Source organism: Pongo pygmaeus, chromosome 6 (assembly GCF_028885625.2).
Source record: "Pongo pygmaeus isolate AG05252 chromosome 6, NHGRI_mPonPyg2-v2.0_pri, whole genome shotgun sequence".
In the NCBI taxonomy this organism is placed as follows: Eukaryota; Metazoa; Chordata; class Mammalia; order Primates; family Hominidae; genus Pongo; species Pongo pygmaeus.
The window spans coordinates 134,569,930-134,597,306 of NC_072379.2; the positions used below are offsets into that span (position 1 = coordinate 134,569,930).

Below are 27,377 nucleotides of genomic sequence, written 5' to 3' on the forward strand. Positions count from 1 at the left end.
GTGTATATATTAATAAGTATATTAATAATAGTTCTGTAATAATGTCATCAGCACCCAATTGTATTTCAGTGTATTTTCTTGAGCTAGGTTGCCACGGACTGTTCATAACTCTGAGCTTATGTTTTGTGCATCTGTTTGTCCATTTTACTTGAGTTGTTGATGGGTCCTAGTTTTTCACTTAGTAGGTCTAAGTTCATATTTTGTTACTTTAATATGTATAACACGAAAGACTGATATAGGGATTTTTCTTACTTTAATGCTTTAGGTCATATATCAGTTATGTGCATGCTCTGATACATCTGGTCCTACTATGAGGTACTTGAGAACCAGCCAGGATTTCTTATTTTCCCAGTTGCAGTATCTACCATTTTCTAACAAAGGTAGGCCATTATTTTCCCGTATTTATAAGAACACATTTATAGTTCCATGTTAAGTGATTTTATTTATACAATATTTGGGGGAATTCTGTTCTAATTCTGATACTTTGGCTTCTTTGTTATTTTGGGTTCTTTTTGTAATTTCTGCTTAAAGAAGGCTGATATTTTAACTGCTAGCAAAAACTTATTTAAATATAGCCTATCAAGGATGGAATTTGATTCTCTTACAACAAATAAAATTTAAAGATTGTGTTGAAGGGATTAGAAAATTAATGGGAATTTAAAGTTTTTGAATGAAAATTGTTTTACAGAGATTTCTGATTTTCTCTTCCCAGGCTGTTTATGAGAAAAAAAAAATCCTGGTTTACTTTTGTTTCTTGTGTTTGTATTGAAACCAATTCAGATCTTGAAATGAAAAGCTGAAAACTAATTATGGTAGAAAACAGTTTTAACTTAGTTTATTGGCATGGCTAACAATTATTCCAGGCTAATGCAGTCTTATCAGGATTCTACTTTATTTTCTTTTTGACCAACTTTTAACAGTTTTCTGAATTCAGATTATATTCAGACAAGTCTTGGTCTATTGAGTTTTTTAAAAGTTTAGCTTGTGTCATCTTTATGTTTTAGGAAATTGAGGTTTACACATGCCGTAAACAAATTTCTATTACTAGTAATTGTCAGCATCTAATTTACCTTTTAGAGTAATGGTGTTAGACCTCTGAGAATTATCTAATGGCAAAAGGTTTTTCACTCTGTTTTCATAAGTGTCTTATTTTTAGTTCTGGGATTTTGTTTAAGAAGCTTTTAGAAACCCTCTTTACACCTAATTTTTAATTAACATCTTACCTATTATGGTATGTGTTTTATAAAACTTCATTTAGCTTTGCCTGAAATTATTATTAGTATTGTTATTTGGTTAATTTTATGTTTATACTGTCACAGTTTAGGGTTTCAATGTCAAGCATATTAAAATAGTATTGAATTAAAAAAATCTTATCGTAGGACCAGGCACAGTGGCTCGTGCCTATAATCCCAGTGCTTAGGTAGGCTGAGACAGGAGGAACACTGAGGCAAGGAGTTCAAGTACAGCCTGGGCAATAGAGTGAGACCCTGTAAATAAATAAATAAAAATAAAAGCTATTGTATAAGTGATTCTCAGCCTTAATTAAATGTTAAACCACATCATTAATTGAGGTATTATAAAATCATGCAATTTAAGTTTAATTTTTCTTAAGTATTTGTTTTATGAAATCAAAACCAAACTATGATAGTTTTTTGAGTTATGTATTTGAAAATTACTTTAAAATATTGTTTTATATATCAGTGTCAAAATATGATAGACTCAGGATCTTTGTGAAATTAAAATCAGCAATGAAAACTTGATTCTCTTTTACTCTTCATTTACTTTAGCCCATCTTTCATAAATTTATACTAGCTTATTTTTTTTCTTTCTTGGTATCTTTTTTTTTTCTCTTGTAATTTTACAGAGTGAGAAATTATTATGTTGCCGAGTTTCATAAATTACTGACTTTGTTACATGGGAAAATATCTGTTGAGTTACAGTATTTAAGGCTGTTTTGATACTGTTTTATTACTCTGGGAAACAAAATTTACATGTTTAAATTCTAGAATATGAAATATCTATGCTGAACCAGATGTCATGGCTTATGAAAACTGCCTCAATAGAGCTAAGGGTAACCTCTCTGAATCGTCAGCGGTCGCATACCCAGAGGCTCCTACACCTCTTACTGGATGACATGCCAGTGAAACCATACTCAGGTGAGTATTAGTATTTGTTTTATTGTGCTGGTGACTAGTTGTCGTGAAGACAAGCACAAATATGAAGCTTGTGCTTAGTATGTGACTATAGACCAAAACTATTTTCTCACTTTTAGAATTTTTTTTTCTTAAAACACAAAAATTTTAACTCATCTTATGATTGTCATTTATTATTATTTTAAGCATCCGCATTACACTATAGTCATTACCAATGTTATATACAAAATTGTCAGTGGAGTTTGTCATACTGAGCCAGCATGACCTAAGCTGTTTAAGGATGTATTATTCATGCAAATTAAGCATAAACTTTTAAAATCGTCTCATTGGCATGATTGAGTCTTGCCATTTTTGAGCATCTAATTATTCTCTTTACAATTGTGCAGTGGATTCCATAGGGATGGAAAGAATTAGATGAATGCTGGTAGTAAGTCCTCATCAATCTTTGCATTTTAATTATCCATTTGCACAGGGCTCTTTGACGTAGAAACAATGACCTAGAAATAAAATACCTTATGTTTGTTATTTCCAAATAAATGTAGTTTTAAGAGTATGTTCTTCTTTTTCTGATTCAATATTATTGATGTTCCAACAGATGGTGAAGGAGGAATAGAAGATGAAAACAGGTCTGTTTCTGGGTTCCTTCACTTTGACACTGCTACAAAAGGTAATGCCTTTTGAATTTGTAATAAATTTATTTTATAGACATATATTAAAAAAAAAAAACAAACTTCAAGGGATTGTTATGCCTGTGCCTGCAAACTCTGAACTGGTATAGAAAAGTTATGTAAAGGATTATTTGCCACCTGAAAATTTTTTTTTATAATAGGATTATACAACAGGAAAGAAAATATTTTTGTTAATGGATGTATCAGAAATAAAACCAAATTTAGATTCCAATACAGTTTTCAGCTTCTTGGCTATTTTATGCTCTTTCTGAAAATAGCACTGTCTTTGAAAATCAACTGAATATGATGGTTTGCCCTTCTTTTCAATGTCCCAAGTAAAATCAAATTACTTTTTATTATTTCTAGTACGTCGAAAAATTCTAAATATTCTTGACTCGATTGACTTCAGTCAGGAGATCCCTGAGCCTTTGCAGTTGGATTTTTTTGATCGGGCCCAGATTGAACAAGTTATTGCTAACTGTGAACACAAGAATTTACGGGGACAGACAGTCTGCAATGTCAAGGTGAGGGTTGCTTTAAAGTACATATCTGCAGTGTCAAGTGGCTCAGACCTTAAGTCATCAGAAACAAATAGAACCATACAGGTTTTCTTTCTGATAGAGACATTGGTTTAGTAGTTTATAGGAAGGACTGTGGTTTTTGTAAAATATCCCTGAAATAAAACTTAATATATCACACTAACTTCTTGAAAAGGGATACTTAATAGTTTGGTCTGGAAATTGGACAGTGCTCTTGTTAGATTATATATAAAGGTATCTGACACCTTTCCCTTTAGGGCAGTTTATGGTAATTGCTAGGTGTTATTGTTCTACCGGTGTCTGAAATGTCTTATTTTTCTTTCTTTTCCTAATTATCCAGCTTCTTCATAGGGTTCTTGTAGCTGAAGTAAATGCCCTTCAGGGTATGGCAGCCATAGGACAGAGACCTCTACTCATGGAGGTAAGCTCTATTGAGTATGTGTTCGTTTCAACCTTTTAACTACTTAGGTTGCTGGTGAAAAGACTAAAATAGTATATTGACATGTAGTTTGCTAATTATTAAGCTGCCTAAAAATTAAACATTTAGGGATTCTTTCACTTTTGATTTTATAACTTTTATAAACTGAACTATCTGGTATGCTGAAATAAATAACACCTTTTCTGCTAGGCTAGTTAAGGATTTGCAACCTGACCATATTTTGTATTAGACCTCACTTGGTCCCCATCAGTGAGAGAGGAGGGTCATTTGTCATCACAAGTGGAAAGTTCCAGGTAGGAGGTCAGATGGGAAGAAACACATGAATGGAGATAACAGCTGGCCAGGCCAAAGCAAGACGCAAAGAAATAAAAGAGATGTCAGGGAAACATGCCATTGAACTTGGAGTTTAGATAATTCTAGTGCTCTAGAGTAAGCAAGTGTAAGTAGATAGGTACAAGGAGAAAGAAGATGGTGTCAAAAAATACATATTTATCTATGCCACCTCTGTCCCCTACCTTTCATGCACATATACCCACACATAGACACCTTATATGTTAATATTTTTTATAGCCCTTGCTACTGAAATAATATGAAAAGATACCTGCTTCCTGGCATGCATGTAGTAGGTTTCCAAATAAATATTTTCTGAGTAACTGACAGATAACTGATCTTATTTGCCTGTTTAACCTTGTGATTCAATTCCTGTGGCTTTAGGAAATAAGCACTGTACTTCAGTATGTGGTAGGAAGAAATAAATTGCTGCAGTGTCTTCATGCAAAACGTCATGCTCTGGAATCGTGGAGGCAACTGGTAGAAATTATACTGACGGCTTGTCCCCAGGACCTCATTCAGGCAGAGGATCGACAACTGATTATTCGTGATATTTTACAAGATGTGCATGATAAGGTGACATACTTCCTAAATTACTTTATACTGCTGAACAAATATGTATCATTTAAACGAATATATTTTGGCACCCTAATTGTTTTCCATTTTCGATTGGGAGTAAAATAGAATTGTGCAATACCAACGTTAAGACTTTCCTTGAGAAAGGGATTAATTGTGTACAGTAGTGGCTCTCAACCAGAGTGTGTGTCTGAATTATCTTGAAAGCTTTGTAAAAATTCACATGGACAGAGCCCACCCCAGACCTACTGAATGTAGTGGTGAGACCATTTATGTGAATTTCAAAAAGAAAACCTCCCTAGAGAATTCTGATAGGAATCCCTTCTGGTTAAGAACACCCATTACCTAACATCATATTTAAATTTCTCTGTACATGTTAGATTCCTTTCTTTCTTTTTTTTTTTTTTTTGACTAATTTCTGTATTCCATTCTTATATTGTTACCATAGTTGACAAGCTAAGTGTATATAAAACTCTTTAATGGGCTGTGTGCAGTGATTCATACCTGCAATCCCAGAACTTTGAGAGGCCAAGGTGGGAGGATCGCTTGAGCCCAGGAGTTTGAGACCAATCTGGGCAACATAGTGAGATTCCGTCTCTACGAGCATGATGGTGTGCACCTGTAGTCACAGTTGCAGGAGGCTGAGGTGGGAAGACCGCCTGAGCCCAGGAGGTCAAGGCTGAAGTGAGCTGAGATTATGCTACTGCACTCCAGCCTGGGTGACAGAGCGAGAGCCTGTCTTCAAAAAAAAAAAAAAAAAAAAAAATGCTATGAAACTTGTTAATGATTATAGCTGAAAGCAGGATTCTCACTATAATTTGCCCTTGTCCTTTAAGATACTGGATGATGAAGCAGCGCAAGAGTTAATGCCTGTGGTCGCCGGGGCAGTGTTCACACTAACTGCTCACCTAAGCCAGGCCGTCCTCACCGAACAGAAGCAAACATCAGTCTTGGGACCAGCAGAGGCCCATTACGCTTTTATGCTTGATAGTTGCTTCACCTCACCTCCTCCAGAAGAGAACCCATTAGTGGGTTTTGCTTCTATTGGAGATTCTTCACTTTACATCATATTGAAGAAACTGTTAGACTTCATTTTGAAGACAGGTTTTTTTCATCTAAATTTTCTATAAATTCTATCTTTTGTATTTGTTTTAACTTTAATTGAGAAAAGATTTTCATTTGACATCTTCCTAATCTCCCTAGGTGGTGGATTCCAACGAGTGAGGACTCACTTGTATGGCTCTCTGCTTTATTACTTACAGATTGCCCAGAGACCTGATGAACCAGACACCTTAGAAGCAGGTAGAATGAGATCAATTCCTAATCTTTTCTGGATTGGGAGATGGTTACTTTAAATTGAAAAAAAAAAATCACTTCTCCATCTTTTGACTAATTACAACTGTAAAAAATGAGTGTTAGTGTAATTTTTAAAGCATTTACTCAAAAGTTGAGGAAGAATGTTTAGTTTTTAAGAATTATGAAGTAGTACATGAGTACTACTTTTAAGAAAACCTTCAAATAATACTTCAGCTTTATATACTTCTGTAACTCCCTCACTTGCCTCAAGTCCGACTGAACAGTATGCTCTACATAGAATGGTCCAATGTCTTTCTTTCCTTTGTGCTACATCAGATTACTTATCTAGTTGATTCTTTTAAAATATCTCGGCCTGGCATGGTGGCTCACGCCTGTAATCCTAGCACTTTGGGAGGCCGAGGGCGGTGGATCACCTGAGGTCAGGAGTTCAAGACCAGCTTGGCCAATATGGTGAAACCCCACCTCTACTAAAAATAAAAAAATTAGCTGCCATGGTGGCAGGCATCTGTAATCCCAGCTACTCGGGAGGCTGACGCAGGAGAATCACTTGAACCCAGGAGGCAGAGGTTGCCCAGATTGTGCCACTGCACTCCAGCCAGGGCAACAAGAGTGAAACTCTGTCTCAAAAAGAAACACAAAAGTCTTTGTTATTCATATGGATGAAACGCTTTTTTGCCATTTTCCTTATTTACAGGCATTTCAATTGTTTCTAAATTTTTATTACAAAAATGCTACATCAACTTTTTTTGTATGCCTATATTTCTCAAAAAGGATGCTGCTTAATGGCGGAATTGCCATGTGTAAAAGTATGTACTTTTATTTTAAAAAGATTCAAACGAATGACCTTCTCCAGTATAAACTCATCAATAGTATATATGTATCTTTTTGTACGAGTGAGGTTTTCTTTGGATAAATTCCAAGAAGTGGAATTTCTTGGTCAAAAGTTAGACACATTTAAAATATTGCTAAATGTTGCTTTCTAAAATATAGTTAGCATTTTTAATTGAAACTAATCTTAAGACATGAAAATGTTATTAAGTGTTTGACAGATCAGTATATAATGCTTTATATACTTTATAGACATTTGATGTTCAATCAAGTCATTCAGAGTTATTCTGCCATTTGTTAAGAAGTTGTCAGAGCACCTTCTGATAATGGACTTTCTTTGGGCTCTTCACCTTTGTGAGTGTTATTTTGTATAGACTGTTAAAAACCACTGTGTACATAAGGTTCAATTGATCTCATGATCCTTATGGTGGTTGTATTTTATGCCATACATAGTACCCTACCAGGTAATAATAGCCAAATGGTAGATTGATAGGCATGTAGCACCCACATAAATAATGCATGAGAATATTTGTAAGGTGAGGAAAAATAACAGAATAGTTTAGAGAAGTTTTTTAAGCAAACACAAGCTTCTTTTAAGAAAAGAGATAGTAATGGAATTTCTCCACTCTCAGCACCTCCCACATTTTTCTTTTGTGTGTTTTTTTTAACATTCCATTTAGTTGAATTGGCCAAGTCACCACTTAACCACTAGGTGGGGCTCTACAATAGGCTTTTTATAAGAAGTCATCAAGATGCCAATTTAAAAACTGCTGCTATGTAGTAGTTGGAAAAAATGAGATTAGTTTCAAATACAAGTTATTGCTTTATTTAATGTACTTGTGAAAATTTTTAGAGTCTTACATAAGAGTATGTTTATGGGTCTTACATAAAATGTATGATCATACTGTTCCTAATCATTGTATATTTAAATTACCTTTATAATGGGTGTGCTTTTATTTTTAATAAGTATTTCAACTAAAAAATAGAATAAAAATATCTGATTTTTTTGGAGGCATATTTTTGTCTACATTGTACCTGATCCTTTCTAGCTAAATTTTCTTTTCTTTTCTTTTCTTTTTGAGACAGAGCTTCACTCTGTAGCCCAAGCTGGAGTGCAGTGGCGTGATCTCAGCTCACTGCAACCTCTGCCTCCTGGGTTCAAGTGATTCTCCTGCCTCAGCCTCCCCAGTAACTGGGATTATAGGTGTGCACCACCATCCCGCGCTAATCTTTTGTGTTTTTAGTAAAGACGGGGTTTCACCATGTTGGCCAGGCTGGTTTTGAACTCCTGTCCTCAAGTGATCCACCCGCCTTGGCCTCCCAAAGTGCTAGGATTATAGGTGTGAGCCACCATGCCTGGCAATTTTAAAAGATCTCAATAAAAGATAAAAGATTGATTAGTGGCTGGGCACAGTGGCTCACACCTGTAATCGCAGCACTTTGGGAGGCCAAGGCAGGCGGATCACGATGTCAGGAGATCGAGACCATCCTGGCCAACATGATGAAACCCCATCTCTACTAAAAATACAAAAATTAGCTGGGCGTGGTGGTGTGCACCTGTAGTCCCAGCTACTCGGGAGGCTGAGGCAGGAGAATCGCTTGAACCCGGGAGGCGGAGGCTGCAGTGAGCCGAGATAGTGCCACTGCACTCCAGCCTGGCAACAGAGCAAGGCTCTGTCTCAAAAAAAAAGAAAAAAAAAAGAAGAAGAAGAAAAAAGATTGATTAGCAGGATAAATACAGGACGTTGGTTCTCATGGAGTCTTGTAATTCATTTTGATCTCTTTAAGAATGGTTTATCCTTTTCGTGGTACAATTATTATCTTAGTGTTATGAACTATGCATGAAATAGGTGCATTGTGTTATTAGAGTTAACCTGCTTGGACCCACCGGTCAGTGGGCCTTTGTGTACAAGCAGTGATGGAAGGATTTTTTTTTTTTCCTTCTCTCAGCTCATACCTAGCATGTGAGGTATAATTACTCAGTTGTTACACTGATTTCTACTGGAGTGTTTTTTTCTGTTTTAATCCTTTTAGCCAAGAAAACCATGTGGGAAAGGCTGACAGCCCCTGAAGATGTATTTAGCAAATTACAGCGAGAAAACATAGCCATTATTGAAAGTTATGGCGCCGCCCTCATGGAAGTGGTCTGTCGAGATGCTTGTGATGGTCATGAGATTGGAAGGGTAAAGCAACCTTATTTAGTATTGTAATTGAATAAGTATTTTGACTTATTAAGGTATAAACTGATTGACGGCTGGGTGTGGTACCTCATGCCTGTAATCTCAGTGCTTTGGAAGCCTGAGATGGGCGGATTTCTTGAGAGTAGGAGTTTGAGACTAGCCTGGGCAACATGGTGAAACCCCATCTCTACCAAAAATACAAAAAATTAGCCAGCCATGGTGGCATGTAACTGTAGTCCCAGTTACTTGGGAGGCTGAGGTGGGAGAATTGCATGAGCCCAGGAGGCAGAGGTTGCTTGCGGTGAGCTGTGATTGAGGCACTGCACTCCAGCCTGGGCTACAGAGTGAGACCCTGCTGCAAAAAATAAAATAAAATAAATTGATTCAACTTTTAATAATGTATGTTACATGTTAAGAATTATTTTTTATTATGTAGTGTATTTTCTTATTTGCTATAATTTGTGACTTCTATTTTATTTATTCATATGTTATGTTAGAATCTTAATTCAGAATTGCCTTTCAGAATTATCTTCTTGCTAATTTTGAGGTTGACTGGTAGAAACAACAGAAACGCTGCTTAATAAAGATCTTTGGTTAAGAGAATGCTGAATAAATTGCCTTGTACTGAATATATCTTTGCGTAATTGCTTTGTGGAGAATTTGCATTTATATTTCTTATACAGTATGGTAGCACACTGGTAATGATGCGGTGAGAAAATAACTTCTTCTTAATGGAAAATTATGTAGCAAAGTTATATAGCAATTAAATCATGTTTTTGAAGACCATAGGAAATAGGATTTTTAAAAATAAACTGTGATAACCTTTTAGTTACTTTTTTTGTTTGTTTGTTTGTTTTTGAGAAGGAGTCTCTCTCAGTCGCCCAGGCTGGAGTGCAGTGGCGCGATCTCAGCTCACCGCAAGCTCCACCTCCTGGGTTCACGCCAGTCTCCTGCCTCAGCCTCCTGAGTAGCTGGGACTGTAGGCGCCCACCACTATGCCTGGCTAATTTTTTGTATTTTTAGTAGAGATGGGGTTTCACTGTGTTAGCCAGGATGGTCTCGATCTCCTGACCTCGTGATCCGCCCGCCTCAGCCTCCCCAAGTGCTGGGATTACAAGCGTGAGCCACCATGCCCGGCCACCTTTTAGTTATGTTTTAGAAATTTAAAAATATTTGTATGCATAGAAAAAATACTGGTAGGAGACAGACCAAAATGGATGAACTGTATTGCATAGAAAAAATACTGGTAGGAGACAGACCAAAATGGATGAACTGTATTTATCAGATTGTGTAGTTATTACATTTTTTTTCTTTTCTTTTTTTTTCTTTTCTTTTCTTTTCTTTTCTTTTCTTTTTTTTTTTTTTTTTTTTTAGACAGAGTCTTGCTCTGTCGCCCAGGCTGGAATGCAGTGGCGCGATCTCGGCTCACTGCAACCTCTGCCTCCTGGGTTCAAGCAATTCTTTGCCTCAGCCTTCCGAGTAGCTCAGATTACAGGTGCCCACCACCACGCCCAGCTAATTTTTTTTGTATTTTTAGTAGAGATGGAGTTTCACCATCTTGGCCAGGTTGTTCTTGAACTCCTGACCTCGTGATCCACCCGCCTCGGCCTCCCAAAGTGCTGGGATTACAGGCAGTGAGCCACCGCGCCCGGCCTAATTTTTTTAATGGCCAGGCTTGTCTCAGACTCCTGACCTCAAGTGCTCCACCTGCCTCTGCCTCCCAAAGTGTTGGGATTACAGGGGTGAGCCACTAAGCCCAGCCTAGTTATTACTTTTCTGTGTTTTCTGTAATGAGCATTATAAAACTTCACAGTGAGAAAAAACAGCTGTTAAAAAAATTTCTTTTCTCTAACAAGCAATGTTAGAGTCTACTAAAATATATCTAATGCTACTATTTTAACGTGTTAGGTTTTGTTTTGGAAATACATCTTTACCTGAGAGCTTTCCTTTATTGATAAATTGAGGTTCTGGATCCATAGTTTTTAACTTCTCAAAAAAAAAAAAAGGAAATTTTATTGCAAGTAACATTCTCTTTATGAAAAAAATTCTTCATATTTCATATCTGATGTCAGATAAAGTCAGTTACTGTTGTTGATTTTGGTAGCATCTACATGTTTTGGACTTTAATTTATTCTTCCTTCAGATGCTGGCCCTGGCTCTACTTGATAGAATTGTCTCTGTGGATAAACAGCAGCAGTGGCTTTTGTATCTTTCTAACAGTGGCTACTTGAAGGTCCTCGTAGACAGCTTGGTAGAAGATGACCGTACTTTGCAGAGCTTACTCACGCCACAGCCTCCCCTTTTAAAAGCACTTTATACTTATGAATCTAAAATGGTAAGGCTTTCTAGACATTTGATGTTAGATCAAGAAGTCATTTTCTCTTGGCTATAGATGTTTTAAAGAAAATTAATGTGGCATACATTTTGAATATTTCTATCATAAGCTGGAATCCTTTTTTAAAGGAGTTTTAAACTTTGGAATCTTCCTAGTGTGCAAAAGATGGGTGAAATGATCCTCAAAGGGATAGCTAGATAATGGGACTGCTGCTTCCCTCACTCACTCAGGTTGCTTATGATGGCAGTATGACAACCAGTGCTCCATAAGGACAGAGCAAAATTGTCCTCTCACAATACAATTTAGACTATAGTAGTTGCCTATTGAAAATTTCCATGCAGATATGCTAGTTCTATTCTAAACACAGCATTTTCAAGATAGTATATAATTCATTGTTTCTTTGCCTGCAAATCTGTTTTAATTTCTTTTTCCTCCTGGTTAAAAGGATCACAAATGTTACAATAATAGAAGCACTGAAGTTTTAGATTCTTCATTTACTCCTTTTTCCTCCTTCATTTATTTAACAGGTATTTATTAAATACCTGCAAAACGGCAGACATGGCACTAGGTACTAGAGACACAGCTGTTAGCAAAACAGACAAAATTCCTTGCCCTCCGTGGGCCCACATGATAATAACAGGACCCACACTGTAAACGAATACTTGAATCATGCAAGCTACTGTCTGTGGGCACTTTAGATATGTTGAACACTGAGTCCTCATGAAAATCCTAGGAAGAAAGTGGTATAATGTAACCTGTCACTAGCCCAGATTTCTTTTCAGTGATAACTAAGGATGAGAAATTTGCCATGAGAGTGTTGCACTTTTCTCTGAGGCCCTTGGACATGATTTCAGCACTGATGATTTTTCTTTTGTAACTCCTCAGGCATTTCTCACAAGAGTGGCAAAGATACAGCAGGGTGCATTAGAGCTGCTAAGATCAGGGGTGATTGTGAGACTAGCTCAATGCCAAGTCTATGACATGCGCCCAGAAACGGACCCACAGAGGTAAGTGTCTATATAGATTAATTTGGTTAAACTCCCAGTAAAGGATTATTAAGGGAAAAAAAAATTCCAAACATAATTTTGCCGCTTAGCAATTCTCTTTCATCTTGGTGTGGGTTTTTGTGGTCATACTGTGCCCCTGTCATTTACTAATAAATGGAAGTTGCTACTAGGGAAAAAGTAGGTAGGGGTGGGAGAGAATTTAGTAAGTGTGTACTTGCCCAATGTTATTATTTTGTTCAATTGAAATACTTGTTTGCAGTTACACTATCTTTTAAAGAGTTGTAGTAAAATTATAATTTGTTATGGATTTCCTGTTCCGGATGATTTGAATAGAATTTCAGATTATATATATATTTTTTCTGATTTCAATATTTTGCTTACTGCTTGCTAATTCAAAAGCTTCAAATGGAATTGTTTTCAAGTTTCAAGCTTTTCAGCTGATTTCTTAGTTTCACATTCAATTTGAATGTGGAAAATTTGATTTGATTTTCTTTTTTGTTTACATGACTACAGCATTGTTAGGCAGACAGCATACCTTCCTAGAAGTAAATAATACTTAGTTTGAGTTTAGTAATTGTTTTAAAAGGATCTATTAGCAACTTGAATGTTTGAATTTTTAAGGCTTAACTACAGAACTATTTTACCTCCAGGGAAAAACATTTATTTTTGTATTGCGGTCTAAAGTTTCAAACATGAGAGTTACTACTTTCACCTTAGGTAAAGTGGGTTGAGTTAAATACTCTTTAGTTCAGGCATGCTATTATCACTTGTCTGTGCAAAGCCTCTCTCTTATTTTCATATTCTGCTTTCATTCCCCCTCAATAGGCAGCCATTTTTTTGGTCTAAAAATTTAAATATAAACATTTACAATAAATATTAGCTTATTAATATGATGTTCTGAGACCTACTCTTAAAGGTTAAGTGATTTTACAGCCTCATTTTAACTCTTAAATCTTGTTTTATTTTTATACAGATTGAGCTTCTCTAATCTGAAAATCTGAAATCTGCAGTGCTCCTAAATCCCAAACTTTCTGAGTGCCAATATGACGCTCAAAGGTGCCCATTGGAGCAATTTGGATTTTGGATTTTCAGATTAGGGATGCTCAACCAGTAAGTATGTATAATGCAAATATTTCAAAATTCAAAAAAATCTGCAACACTGCTGGTACCAAGCATTTTGGGTAAGTGGTACTCACCCTATACAATAGGCAGCATAGTGAATTTTTGGCTTGGGTAGAGGAGAGAGAATTTTAGGGAAAGTAGCTTTTTAAGTCTGTTTCTTACTTACAGCCTATATGGCCCAAGGAAGCATTTAGAGAAGAATAAAAGTGTTTTGGAAGTTTCAAGCATTATCTTGTCAAATTACATAGGTTTTCCTTGATAAGATTTTTCAGAATTCAAATAACTGTTTTTACTAACTAAGCTATGAGTTTAGGAAGACACATCTTTCTTTGGACCGCGGATGTATATATGGGATGCAGAGTACTCACTAGTAGCTTCACATCTTAATCAGCCGGCTCTGATTTATTTGCCATATCAATGTTAAGGAATTGCCGAGAGTATACCTTAATTCTTGGAATGTTTTCTCCTTGTTTGGTTGAAATAAATCAAGCATGTTTGGCATGAGAGACCCTCCAATGTTCATCCCTACCCCAGTGGATCGCTACCGCCAGATTCTCCTCCCAGCTCTCCAGCTGTGCCAGGTCATCCTCACATCTAGTATGGCCCAGCACTTGCAGGCAGCAGGACAGGTAAGGTGAACCCTTTGTTTAGATATTGTCTAGAGCAAAATCCTCATTTTACAAGTACAGAAACCTTACACATAGAACACTTAAGTGAATTTACGTTAGTCCTAATGTTTGTGGCAGAGCAGGGTAGAGAAAATAGGCCCCTGTACTTTGTTCTTAACTACATTGGTCCATTTTTATACTGTTGTTTGAATGAAACACTGTAGCTAATTAATAGAATCACGAGACAGAAAACAAGAGATTGAAATATGTTCTTCTATAAAAGAAAGCAGTTATTGTGATAGGAGTAAGCTGGCTTCTAAAATGTAATTTAACCAGGTATCTATTGAGAGAGGGCTATGCTAGGCCTTGCAGGCTGGGCATGGTGGCTCACGCCTGTAATCCCAGCACTTTGGGAGACTGATAGATGATAATACTGCATTTGTATATGATAGAGAATGAAATAATTTAAATGAGTGATTTTGCTGTCAAAATTTTTTTAAACACTAGAAATTAGTTTTATTTTGATTGCTTTTCAGTGAAACACTAACATTCCAACACATATTTTTTTAAAAATTAATATTATATGTAATTTAGCCTTTCACTGATTAATTAGGCTTTTCATTATGAATCTACAACTTTGTATTGCTTTATTGTATTTTGGAACTGTGTCCTAAAACACTTTGATTTCTGGTAATTTTTTCTATTTTCTCTACCATCAGGCCTTAGGCCATCTCACCAAGGTAGATGCTGCTGTTCTAAAGTGGCACCTTATTTTATACCATAGCAATCTGGGTTGACATCCTACTTCTTTTAGTCCTATGTGGTCTTCAAGTTAGTACTTTTTAAAACTCTGAGACTTTGGCTGTCTTCTCCGAGATTGAGATTAAGATTTTTAGTAGAAGTGTGACATTATGATATAAGACGCTGGTTCCCTAACACCAATCTTGTATTGACTGAAGCAGAATCACCTGAGGAGCCTCTTAGAGAAGCACAGATGACTGAGTTCTGTGACCAGCCATTATAAGCTTAGGCTAGGAATCTTTATTAAACAACAAAAATGATCACAATTCTGAGTGATTCACATCCTTGGCTTGTTTTGGCATATAGTCTGCCTTTAAAAAGTTTGTAAGCTAGTTGAGATATTCCTAAGTGAAAATACTGAAAGAGGACTCCATGAGTGTACACTATAAAATGCCAAAGTGGAAAGGTAGAGTTGGGAGGTCAGGATTTATATCTCCTTTTTTTAACCGCATCAAAAGGAGAGTTATGGCCAGGTGTGGTGGCCCATGCCTGTCATCTCAGCACTTGGGGAAGCCAAGGTGGGAGGATCACTTTAGCCAGGAGTTTGAGCCCAGCCTGGGCAACATAGGAAGACCCTATCTCTCTCTCTGTCTCTCTTTTTTTTTAAATTTTTTTTGAGACAGAGTCTCGCTTCGTCACCCAGGCTGGAGTGCAGTGGCACGATTCCAGCTCATTGCAACCTCCACCTCCCAGGTTCAAGTGATTCAAGTGCCTTAGCCTCCTGAGCAGCTGGAATTACAGGTGTGCACCACTACACCTGGCTAATTTTTGTATTTTTAATAGAGATGGCATTTCGCCATGTTGGCCAGGCTGGTCTTAAACTCCTGACCTCAAGTGATCTACCCACCTCGGCCTCCCAAAGTGCTGGGATTACAGGCGTGAGCCACCATGCCTGGCTCCTATCTCTATCTCTATTATAATAAAAATGAATTTTTTTAAAAAAAGAATTAGACAAAAGCTTTTATGTGATTTCCCCATGTCATGCTAGTTACCCTTTCATAGAACAGCTTCTTGAATTCACTAGTCATTTTTATACCCACTTATATTAAATTCTTACTCTAGTTCATTTGGCCAAACAGTAAAGAAAACAGGGGTCAGATAATAGTTTTCATACAGTAGTTCTGAGTTATATTCTTCTACAGTAGTCTCCAAATGTATTAATTTATAAGCTTTAAAATAATCCTTTAGTCTTGTGAATTTTAAATGTTTACTTCCTGAAGAAATAAATATGTAAGTGCAGAAAACAATTGCTTATCTGTTACTCATCCTCACTTATTGTGAGGTTGAGTATTGTATTATTGAGTATTATTGTAATGTTGAAGGTTACTTCCTTCAACATTATTTATAAAATGAATTATGCATTTATATGTAATTTTCTACTTCTACCTCTGTTTTTTCTATTCCTCTTCCTTTTCAATGGCTTAGGTATTGCAGTTTCTTATTTCACATTCTGATACCATACAAGCAATTCTGCGCTGTCAGGATGTTAGTGCTGGGTCTTTGCAGGAATTGGCTCTGCTGACAGGAATTATAAGTAAAGCAGCACTTCCTGGTGAGTTGATTATGTTGAAAGGATTTTTAATAATTCTTTAAAGACTGACATAAATTAATAGAATGAGTTTGTTACTTTGCAGCTATATATGACTTATTTGAAATTGGTACTGCTAACAGAGCCTTTATTTATGTAATAAGTTTATGTTTATAAAATGATACACGCTTGGCTGGGTGTGGTGGCTCATGCCTGTGATCTCATCACTTTGGAAGGCTGAGGCAGGAGGATTGCTTGAGGCCAAGGGTTCAAGACCAGCCTGGGTAACATAGAGATACCCTGTCTCTACAAAAAAATTTTAAAAATTAGCTGGGTGTTGGGACATTCACCTGTGGTCCTGGCTACTTGGGAGGTTGCGGTAGGAGGGTTACTTGAGTTGGGAAGGTTGAGACTGCAGTGAGCCAAGATTATGCCACTGCACTCCAGTCTGGGCAACAGAACAAGACTCCGTCTCTGTTTGTTTTTTTTTTTTTTTAAGATATAGGCTCATTATAAAAATATTCAAAAGGCGATAACTAGCACTCAAAATCTCACCACCTAGAAATTACCAAATGTTGACATTTGATAAATTTTCAAACATTGCTTTATGTGTACATACATATGAGAGAGGGAGGGGGAGAGAGAGAAAGAAAGCAACAGAGACATACAGAGGCAACTAATGACAATAGGATGACCTTTTACATGCTGTTTTAAAAAACAAATATTTAATTTTACATGAATTTATTTTTTTATTATACTTTAAGCTCTAGGGTACATGTGCCCAACATTCAGGTTTGTTACATAGGGATACATGTGAATTTTACATGAACACAGACAAAAATCTAATTGAAGAGAAACGAAAGGAATTGCCAAATTCCAGACAAATGTTTCTTTACTACTAGAGTATGTCACCTTTTAAAAGATCACTGTGAGTAAGGAAAAAAACATTATGAAACATTATTAAGATACTTTGGTTACTTTCCCCCCTTACAATTTCTTTACTACATGTAAATTTTAGAATCAGTTAACTCCCTGATGGGAAAGATGAAATGATGACTTCTTCTACACTTCCTCTTCCACCCTCAGATGATGTTTGCTTATATCATTTTAACCTTGTCAGGTTTTGTAACATTTACATCTATTATGCAACCATAATATCCTCAGCTACTTAGTTTTAGTTGTATATTTACATGGATTCACTGCAAAACACCAGTTGTGTTCCCCACCATGGTGTCACCATTCACGAGTTCTTTCTTTTGATTTATCTCTTGGTATTTTTAATTTGTACTGAGGTTCCTTCCCTCAAGAAAAAGCATGCTGTCTTTTATTCCCGAAATTCTCTAATGTTTAAGAATGTCTAAAGGTTGTCTTTGTTCTTTAATGACAGGACAGCCGATTATGATTTTCTTTTGCTTCAAATATGTAATATAAATGATAGTAGCTGGCATTTATTAAGCATGTATGTGCCAGGTACTGTTTTAAATACTTGACATGTTAACTGATTGGAAGACACAGCAGTCTTATGAGGTAGAACTGTCATTATCCACATTTTACAGCTGAGGAGGCTGAGGCACAGGGAGGTTAACCTGTCCAAAGTCACACAGATAACACTGGATAGTATAGAGTTTCCCAGGCAGTAGGTGTTTTGAATCTATATATGTAACTACTAGGCTACACTACCTCCATTTTTATGTTGCTTTGGAGATGTCTGAGGTAACCTCTGAATCCACCCTATAATCCCCAATATTTTTTTTTGTCTGGGCTGTCTTGGTGGCTGAGCCCTCTGGGTTGAGTGAAGTTGAGAGTTGGCCAGGGCTAAGTACAGTGCCGGCTGAGTTACTTGGAGCCTCTGCTTCTTCCAAGGAGATCCCAGGATCTATTCCACCCAGCCTGTGGTGTGCTTCATTCACCAGTTCATTCCAGTGTCCTAAGATGATCCCAAGGCAGGCCACCCTTCTTGCCTCTACTAAGGTCCTGTAGTGTTGTGGGGTGGAACTCCTAATGGTTTTTCCTTTGATTTTTTTCCAGGACTGAACTAATTACTCTCAATGTACTTCTGTAAATTGCAGTGTCTCCATGAGATTTTTTCTCATCAGCACATATAGCTCCTGCCCATTCTTTTTAATTGACCGCCTGGTTTTCCAGTTGTGAGATAGTTAACCAGACTCTTGTTTTATTTGTTTGTTTGTTTTTGTTTTTATTTTTGGGGGGACAGGGTCTCATTCTTGTCACCCAGGCTGGAGTGCAAAGCTGCAATTGTGGCTCTCTGCAGCCTCGACCTATCTGGCTCAAGTGATCCTCTCACCTCAGCTTCTCAAGTAAGCAGGACTACAGGCACATGCTGTCATACCAAGCTAATTTTTTATTTTTTGTAGAGACAGGGTCTTGCTATGTTGCCCAGGCATTCTCAAACTCCTGGCCTCAAGCATTCCTCCTACCTCAGTCTCCCAAAGTGCTGCGATTACAGGCATGAGCCACCATGCCTGGCCTATTTGTTTGTTTTAGAGACTGGGTCTTACTCTGTCACCCAGGCTGGAGTGCAGTGGCATGATCATAGCTGGAACTCCAGAGCTGAGCTCAAATGATCCTCCTGTCTCAGCCTCCCAAGTAGCTGAGAATACAGCACACACCACCACGCCTAGCTAGTCCTTTGTTTTTTAATCAGATTCTATGACATGTTGACTGTTTCCAAGCTTCTTAAAATTTTAAACAGTATGGCATTTAATAACTGTGTGTGTATATGTGTGTGTGTACTTATCTATTTATCTCTAGCTATGTATTTACATATGCATTCATAAACATTTTTGTACATTTGTTTTTATTTTTATTACTTTTTTAATTTTTAATTTTTTGTTGTTGTTGAGACAAGGTCTCACTATGTTGCCCAGGCTGGTCTTGAACTCCTGGCCTCAAGCAATCCTCCCATCTCAGCTCTCCAAAGTGTTGGGATTACAGGCATGAGCCACTGAACCCGGCCCCATTTTTGTCCATTTGAACTGATAGACTTGATAAATTCCTGGCAGTACTTTATCAGAAATATAGGTGCTTAACATTTTTGTTAAAAATAATACCAAATATCCTCCCAAACTTTTGAAAACACTTTTAAACAAGTTATACTCCTATCAACCCTGTTGTGTACAGTGCAGCCCTGTATTATCCTATAATTTGCTATAATTTATGCACGTTTGTCTTGAATGCTCCCATTAGATTGCAGTTCTGTTTGTAACTTTGTATCCCCCATGCTGCCTAGCCCACTACGGTGTATGTTGTACCTCCACAAATCTTATCAGCAGATTTATTTTGTTTCTGTGACTCACAGATAGAGGTATTTTTTAATTTTATTTTTTCAAATAAAGACGAGGCCTCACTGTGTTGTCCATGCTGGTTTCAAACTCCTGGACTCAAGCAGTCCTCCCACCTCAGCCTCCCAAAGTGCAGACGTGAGCCACCATGTCCAGCTGGCTCACAGATATTCTGAAAAGTATTTTGGAGTTGAGAGTGATTGATATACATAGAATAGTTAGATGGCATTTAGCAGAAAGATCTTACAGAACCTGAGAATTGGAAATCCTTTTAAATTGAGGCAGCAGTTGACATTCAGGGGAAAGTGAACTTTGGAACAGCAATACCTGGTGCAGAGTTCAGCAAGTTTGAGGACAAAGAGGAAAAAGTCTTAGTTTCATGATATTGTTAGGTGCAAAATCAAGGTTTCAAGGAGTTCAGATAGGAAAGGAGGGCATAAGAATTATGAATACAAGCAGCAACTGAAGAAAAACTTTCAAAACTTGATACTAACCAAGTTTTTGTTTTGTTTTGTTTTGTTTTGTTTTGGAGTACAAGAAAGACTTTAGCCTATTTTCAAATAGGAAAACTCTTCTGTGGCAGGGTAGATTTTAGTATGTTAGAAGGGAAAGCGATTCTGGGAGGAGACTCTCAGAGGAGCTGAAGGTGGGACGGGATAGGCTCTTGGGAAGTGGTGAGGAACAGGTGGAGGTATGACGAGCCTGAATGTACCAGATGATAGGATTTTCTGTCAGTTTGTGTTGAGGGCTGAGCTAATCTAAAAAGAGGAGGACTTGTCATGAGGAGAGAAGGATCAGGTTCTTGGTTATGTGCTATGGAGTCTATGCTTGGAAGTGAGTACGAAGTGAGTTAAAGGAATCTGAAAACACATAGGAAGTTTGAGTGGCCAGGATAGGTTTAGGTGTGTATTCCTCAGCATGATTAGTGATGGAACAAGGAAACAAACTGATGCGGAGAATGATATGTTACGGTCACTTGCAGGCTCATTAGAAATCAGGAGAGGCTATGGCACTATTAGAGGTGGGTCATTTCGATTTAGGAATTTTGTAACGGGTCCAAACTAAGAAGTTGAATGGAAATGTTTTTGTTTTCTTTGTAAATTGTACTTTGCCTAGGGGAAAAGAAAAAGCAAATTATGTATATTTACAGATGTTAAAAAGAAATGCATTTTATTCTTACTGTTTCATATTCTAAAAACTCCTTTATGAGAAAGTAATTTAGAAAATTACTTTTATCATTATAAAAAAATTAGATTTTTCTTGAAAACTAAAAATGCCTTTTAAGATCATTTCACTCTGCATTTTCGATTGGCTTTGAATGCACATGTACCGGTGCTGTTATTAATAAATAACAGGTACTTACAGTCTTTGTAAAATCATAGTTCTCAAAACTTTTTTATGGCAAGCATATCTGTTCATGCACATAAAGAATATAAAATATTAGAACCTCTCTTCCTAGTTTTTAATGTTTTTGTTTATTATAATATGTTTTAAAGCATTCTACATTTTATAGGGATATTAAGTGAACTTGACGTTGATGTAAATGAAGGGTCTCTAATGGAGCTACAGGGACATATTGGAAGATTCCAGGTAACTGATTCTTATTTCTTTAAATAGCAGTTATAAGACATGTTACAAAATATACCATCCTCCCCATTGTGCTCCCTAGATTTGGGAAACCCCTTTCAACTGTTTTGGTTCTTTGGTTTTTCTAAATAATATGCTTACATTACTGCTTCTTGATTTTCCAATTTTAGTAATCATCTGTTGACTTTCCATTGTTGGGGGATGGGGAGGAGATGAGAATTTAGATGTTTTTACTCCTTTTCTTCCATCATACAAGGTATACATTTCCCATAACACCCCCTGAAACTCAATATAATTACATCACAGTTTTGGTTACATTAATATTTAGTGTTATATTATTATGACTGTGTAAATGTCATTTGTGAATAAGCCAGGAGCAGACTGTTTGCCCTAGAGTTTTCTTCTTTATTTGCTTGGTTTTTATGTACTTATTACTAATTTATCCCCAGATTCTTTACAAGCTCTGTAATCTCCTCTCAATATGTTCTGACATATTAGTTTGTCAATTAGATATTTTATCAGTCTTTCTGGGAGCCTCTTGGCCTCGTTTGATCGGAGCATCTTTACTTTTTATTGACTGCAGAGTAATTATATTTATGTACTAGCGTTTATATTCCATTGTTTTTGATGCAGCGATTTTCTTAACTAGTCCTTTTTTCATGAACTGTTTTTCAAGATTTCAAAAGAAAAATGCTAGTATTAGCATTTTTGTGTACATATTATACTCTGGATTAAATAACACATGGTATCACTGGGACCGAAGGTATACACATAGTACATTTTGACATCATAATTGTCAAACAGCATTCCAGAAAAGATTGTACTCTCACCAACAAAACCCAAATACTTTGGGTTTTTTAAGTCATCTTTCATTGGTATGGAGGAAGACACCTCTTTGATGGATCTTTCATAAAGTGAGCTTCGGAAATGCTTGAGTGCATCTATTTTATCTGTAAGAGAAGCGGCAAACACACATTTATAAATGTTAAACATAGATATAACTATCTTGGCAAAATAAGTTTATATTATAGTCTCATTAATATGTTTTGCCTTATCCAAACTTACAGCGGCCGGGTGGGATGGCACACTCTTGTAATCCCAGCATTTTGGGAGGCCGAGGTGGGTGGATCACTTGAGGCCAGGAGTTTGAGACCAGCCTGGTGAACATGGCTAAACTCCATCTCTATTAAAAATACAAAAATTAGCCATGTGTGGTGGTGCACGCCTGTAGTCCCAGCTACCTGGGGGGCTGAGGCACAAGAATTGCTTGAACCTAGGAGGCAGAGGTTGCAGTGAGCTGAGATCAGACCATTGTACTTCAGCCTGGGCAACAGAGTGAGAGACTGTCTCAAAAATAAATAAATAAAATAATAAGACATTGTATATTATGTGCGTGTATAGCTCTCTATATATCTAAATCTGTATATGGTATTACCAATTTTTAAAATACATGTTTCATTTAAAATACATTTATTATGTGCAGAACATTGTGCTAAGCACTTTAAATATAATACCATGTCTCAGGGAATCCTGACAGCCATCTTATAAGATAGGAATTGTTATTACCACTTTAGAAATGTGAACATACAGGCGTGAGAAATTAAGTAACTTATTCCAGGTCACGGAGCAAAAAGTTGTACCTGTTATTGGAACCCATGTCTCTAATTTGAAAGCCATCGGCTAACCTCTAGATATACTGCCAATATTGAAAAGCTTGTCCTTTCTCTTTGAGAACCATGGGAAATACTGTATTCTCAGGTGAGAAGTATTAACATTTGAAGCTGGGGACATTTGCGTTTATCTTCCAAGGTGACCTGTGTGTTTGTAACCCCTTTATGAAGTCCCTGGGAGCAACCACAGGAGTAACAGCTTTTAGATTTGTGCCTTGGTAGACAAAATTATCACAAACGTGTCCATCTTGTGACTGCCCTCTCATTTTGCTTCTCTTTTGTTTATAAACTTGTTTTTCATTTAATGAGTATCTTCCAAAGAATTAATACTACTTTGATATAATGCAGAAAGTTATTTGGCAAACATTTAGATGATACTGGGATTTATTGCTTTAAAAAAAATGGTACTCTTTTCATCTGTTAGCTACCAATCAAATAACTTTGCAAAAAGTTGAATTTTAATAATGCTACTTTTAGTTGGCTCAGTTTTAAGTAAGATATTAGATGCCTTAAGGAATGATTCCATTCTCCACTGAGTTTTTCTTGTTTCTATCCCTCAAGAAAGAGAGGTTACTAATTTTAAATACATTTAACAAGATATCTTTTTCTTTCTTAGCGCCAGTGCTTAGGACTACTAAGTCGCTTTGGTGGCTCTGACAGACTGCGTCAGTTTAAATTTCAAGACGATAATGTGGAGGGAGATAAAGTAAGCAAGAAAGATGAGATTGAACTGGCTATGCAGCAGGTAAGAGGGGCAAGAACCATATGACTTCTCTAAGGTTTTTATGTTTTTGGGAAACGTTGATAAAAATAACAGATGTGGGCCTGGTACGGTGGCTCACACCTATAATCCCAGCACTTTGGGAGGCCAAGGCGGGTGGATCACCTGAGGTCAAGAGTTGAAGACCATCCTAGCCCACGTGGTGAAACCTTGTGTGTACTAAAAATACAGAAAAATTTAGCTGGGCATGGTAGCACATGCCTGTGGGCCCAGCTACTTGGAGTGGCTGAGGCAGGAGAATTGCTTGAACCCAAGAGGCAGAGATTGTAGTGAGCCAAGATCACGCCACTGCATCCCAGCCTGGGCAACAGAGGCAGACTCCATCTCAAAAAAAAAAAAAAAAAAAAAAGAATACACAGATGTGAGTCATTTTACAAATTGATTTATAACCTTTTCTTCTTCAAATCTCGATTTTCATGCTAATTAAGACATTTCAGGGTCTTAACATTTTTGTTACTGCTGTTTTTTGATTATAGATTTGTGCCAATGTAATGGAATATTGCCAATCGCTCATGTTACAGAGTTCCCCTACCTTCCAGCATGCTGTGTGTCTCTTCACTCCTAGCCTTTCAGAAACAGTTAATAGAGATGGACCGCGGCAAGGTGAGCTTAGTTTTTTATTCTGTATTGAAGGAACTAAGTTGCTATGGTTATGACATAGCTCTCCAGCGTGGTTCCAGTAAGATGCAGTATTTTCTTTTAAGTGTCATTAATGGGAAACATTTTAAATAAGTTTTAAAGTTGAGCGGGAGGTATTATTATTAGACCTATGTACAAGACTGGAGAGAATAGAGAAATTCAAGATTTACTGAGAGTAAATCTAGAGGAACCATGTTTTGAATAGCACTTGAGGGCTCAAAGGATCTAAATTGGGGAGTAAGGTGGCTGGGTGAAAAAGATGAAAATACAACAAACAGTTTTATATGTTAAATCATGTTAAGCTGAATTCAGTGTCTAAACTGGGTTTTTTATTATAGCTCCAAATTTCTATAACATAACGAAATACAATTTAGATACTAATTAGGCCAACTTACCCTGTGATGCTTTAATGATTCAGTAGGGAATGTTTGAATATGGGGCAGGATAATGGGTAAAGCTGTTATCCTATGGAACACTCAGAAGAAAAAGCCCATTAGTATCTTGGTGGGGATAATGGAATTGACTGTTGGTGATTTCAGGAAGTCTTTGTTTGAGATCTGTGAGAAAAATTTTGTCACATTTGTCACATTTTCATCTTCTTCAAGATCTTACTATCCCTGAAAATTACTTAATCACAAAAAATATGTGTTAAGTAGAATAATAGTATATTATTATATTATATAGTATATATATAGTGTATATATATATACTATATATAGTATATATAGTGTATATATATATATACTATATATATAGTATATATATTATATTATAACACAAAAAATATGTGTTAAGTAGAATAATAGTATAAAATGACATTATGAAAAATATATTAGTGGCAGGGTGTGCGGTTGCTTACGCCTGTAATCCTAGCACTTTGGGAGGCAGAGGCAGGCAGATAAACTGAGGGCAGGAGTTCAAGACCAGCCTGGCCAACATGGTGAAACCCTGTCTCTACTAAAAATACAACAAGTTAGCCGGGTGCAGTGGCGCGTGCCTGTAATCCCAGGTACTCTGGAGGCTGAGGCAGGAGAATCGCTTGAACCCAGGAGGCGGAGGTTGCGGTGAGCTGAGATCACACCACTGCACTACAGTCTGAGCTACAGAGTGAGACTTTGTCTCAAAAAAAAAAAAAAAAATAGTTTAACCCAAAGGATTATAAATCATTCTACTATAAAAACACATGCACACATGTTTATTGCAGCACTATTTACAATAGCAAAGACTTGGAACCAACCCAAATGTCCATCAATGATAGACTGGATAAAGAAACTGTGGCACATATACACCATGGAATACTATGCAGCCATAAACAAGAATGAGTTCATGTCCTTTGCAGGGACATGGATGAGGCTGGAAGCCATCATTCTCAGCAAACTAACACAGGAACAGAAAACCAAACACCACATGTTCTCACTCATAAGTGGAAGTTGAACAATGAGAACACATGGCCACAGGGAGGGGAACATCACACACCAGTGCCTGTCGGGGGATAGGGGGCAAGGGGAGGGAGAGCATTAGGACAAATACCTAGTGCATGTTTGGCTTAAAACCTAGATGACAGGTTGATAGGTGCAGCAAACCACCATGGCTCATGTATACCTATGTAACAAACGTACACATTCTGTACATGTATCCCAGAACTTCAAGTTAAAGAAAAAAAGAAAAATATATTAGTTTAGCAACATTCAACCTTATCCTATATAAATTATGCTAAGAAGTTTGTTAGACAAATTCTATTATAAAATGTCCTAGCTAGTAGTATTAAATTTGTTGTTGTAATTTATGTACAACAAAATTCACCCATTTTAGGTATACAGTTTGAATGCTTTTTGGTAATTATATAAAGTTGGGTAACCATCACCACAACCAAAATACAGAACAATTCCCTGTTCCTTAAAGATTTCTTCTTGCCTTTGATTGCATTTGATTGTTTCCTTCCACCCCGGCCCAGGCATCTACTATTCTGATTTTTGTCACAAGAGTTCTGCCTTCTCCTACCAGTGTCTGCTTCTGTTTGTATTATGTCTAGGCTTTTTCGTTTTATGCCATGGATGCGGGAGAAGAGTACTGACTGGTAGAATCTTAGTTTGTCATATTAAGACAAACTAAGTCCTTAATAGCTAATAAAATAACCTTTATTTAAGGGTATCTTTCAGTGATTGAAAGGGAGTAGTCTTAGGTGACAGGATGTCTTAAAGAAACTGGGGAAGTAGCTACAAAGATTTGTAGTTCTATTTTATAGAGTAAAATAGTTAAATTAGACTGGACATGTAAAATAGTTCCTTTGGCTTAAACAAGTTAATTCTATATAGTTCTTGTTTTCTCCTGTATTCAGAAATTTGGAGCCGGGCATGATGGCTGAGCCTGTAATCCCATTTACTCAGGAGACTATGGCAGGGGGATCACATGAGCCCCAGAAGTTCAAGGCTGCAGTGAGCCAAGATCACGCCTCTAACAAAAAAAAAAGTTTGCTGCCAGGAGGATAGGATGAAAAGGGGCCACCATGGGGGATTCCAGTATCTGGATGTCTTCACTGGCATGAGGGGAAAGTCATCCTTCTAGTCCAAGTGGCTCAACCAGTGTGAAAAAAGAGATCATTTCACTTTGGAAGGGCATGGAATGATTGGGAATCCTATCCAAAGACCTGTCACCCAGCAGTGACTTATAACCTGATTTATCCCCTTTCCATCTGGCAGTTTGAAAATGGACATCAATCTGTTTATTAATCTCTGTAGGGCTATAGCTTGATGGGGACCTCTAACTCTGCCTCAAAAGGGCTCCTTTCTTCCCTCTTGAAACTAATCTTGTAACACAAATTTAACCTGAACATAAGATTTTTCAAAAATATAATTTTGTATTCTTTAGTATTAATCATGTGGTAATAATGTTGTCATTGGTCATTATTAAAATTTTATTTAGTTGCTTCTCATTTTGAGCTAATCTTTTCCATATCCTATCATTCTT

The 27,377-nt window shown here is 36.9% G+C and overlaps 1 protein-coding gene across 2 annotated transcripts in view; it reads left to right on the plus strand.

Moving 5' to 3' along the window:
- The window catches only part of NUP205 (nucleoporin 205), a 94,643-nt gene that overhangs the window by 58,584 nt on the left and 8,682 nt on the right, over positions 1-27,377 (plus strand). For both annotated transcript variants that reach the window (XM_054493782.2, XM_063667861.1), the window contains exons 23-38: positions 266-380; positions 2,007-2,156; positions 2,749-2,820; positions 3,188-3,345; positions 3,701-3,781; positions 4,514-4,705; positions 5,542-5,809; positions 5,909-6,007; positions 8,885-9,033; positions 11,174-11,365; positions 12,251-12,372; positions 13,985-14,123; positions 16,329-16,455; positions 21,247-21,323; positions 23,607-23,735; positions 24,248-24,374. In XM_054493782.2, coding sequence (XP_054349757.1) covers positions 266-380; positions 2,007-2,156; positions 2,749-2,820; positions 3,188-3,345; positions 3,701-3,781; positions 4,514-4,705; positions 5,542-5,809; positions 5,909-6,007; positions 8,885-9,033; positions 11,174-11,365; positions 12,251-12,372; positions 13,985-14,123; positions 16,329-16,455; positions 21,247-21,323; positions 23,607-23,735; positions 24,248-24,374 — 2,197 coding nt within the window. The remainder of the gene's footprint in view (positions 1-265; positions 381-2,006; positions 2,157-2,748; positions 2,821-3,187; positions 3,346-3,700; positions 3,782-4,513; positions 4,706-5,541; positions 5,810-5,908; positions 6,008-8,884; positions 9,034-11,173; positions 11,366-12,250; positions 12,373-13,984; positions 14,124-16,328; positions 16,456-21,246; positions 21,324-23,606; positions 23,736-24,247; positions 24,375-27,377) is intronic.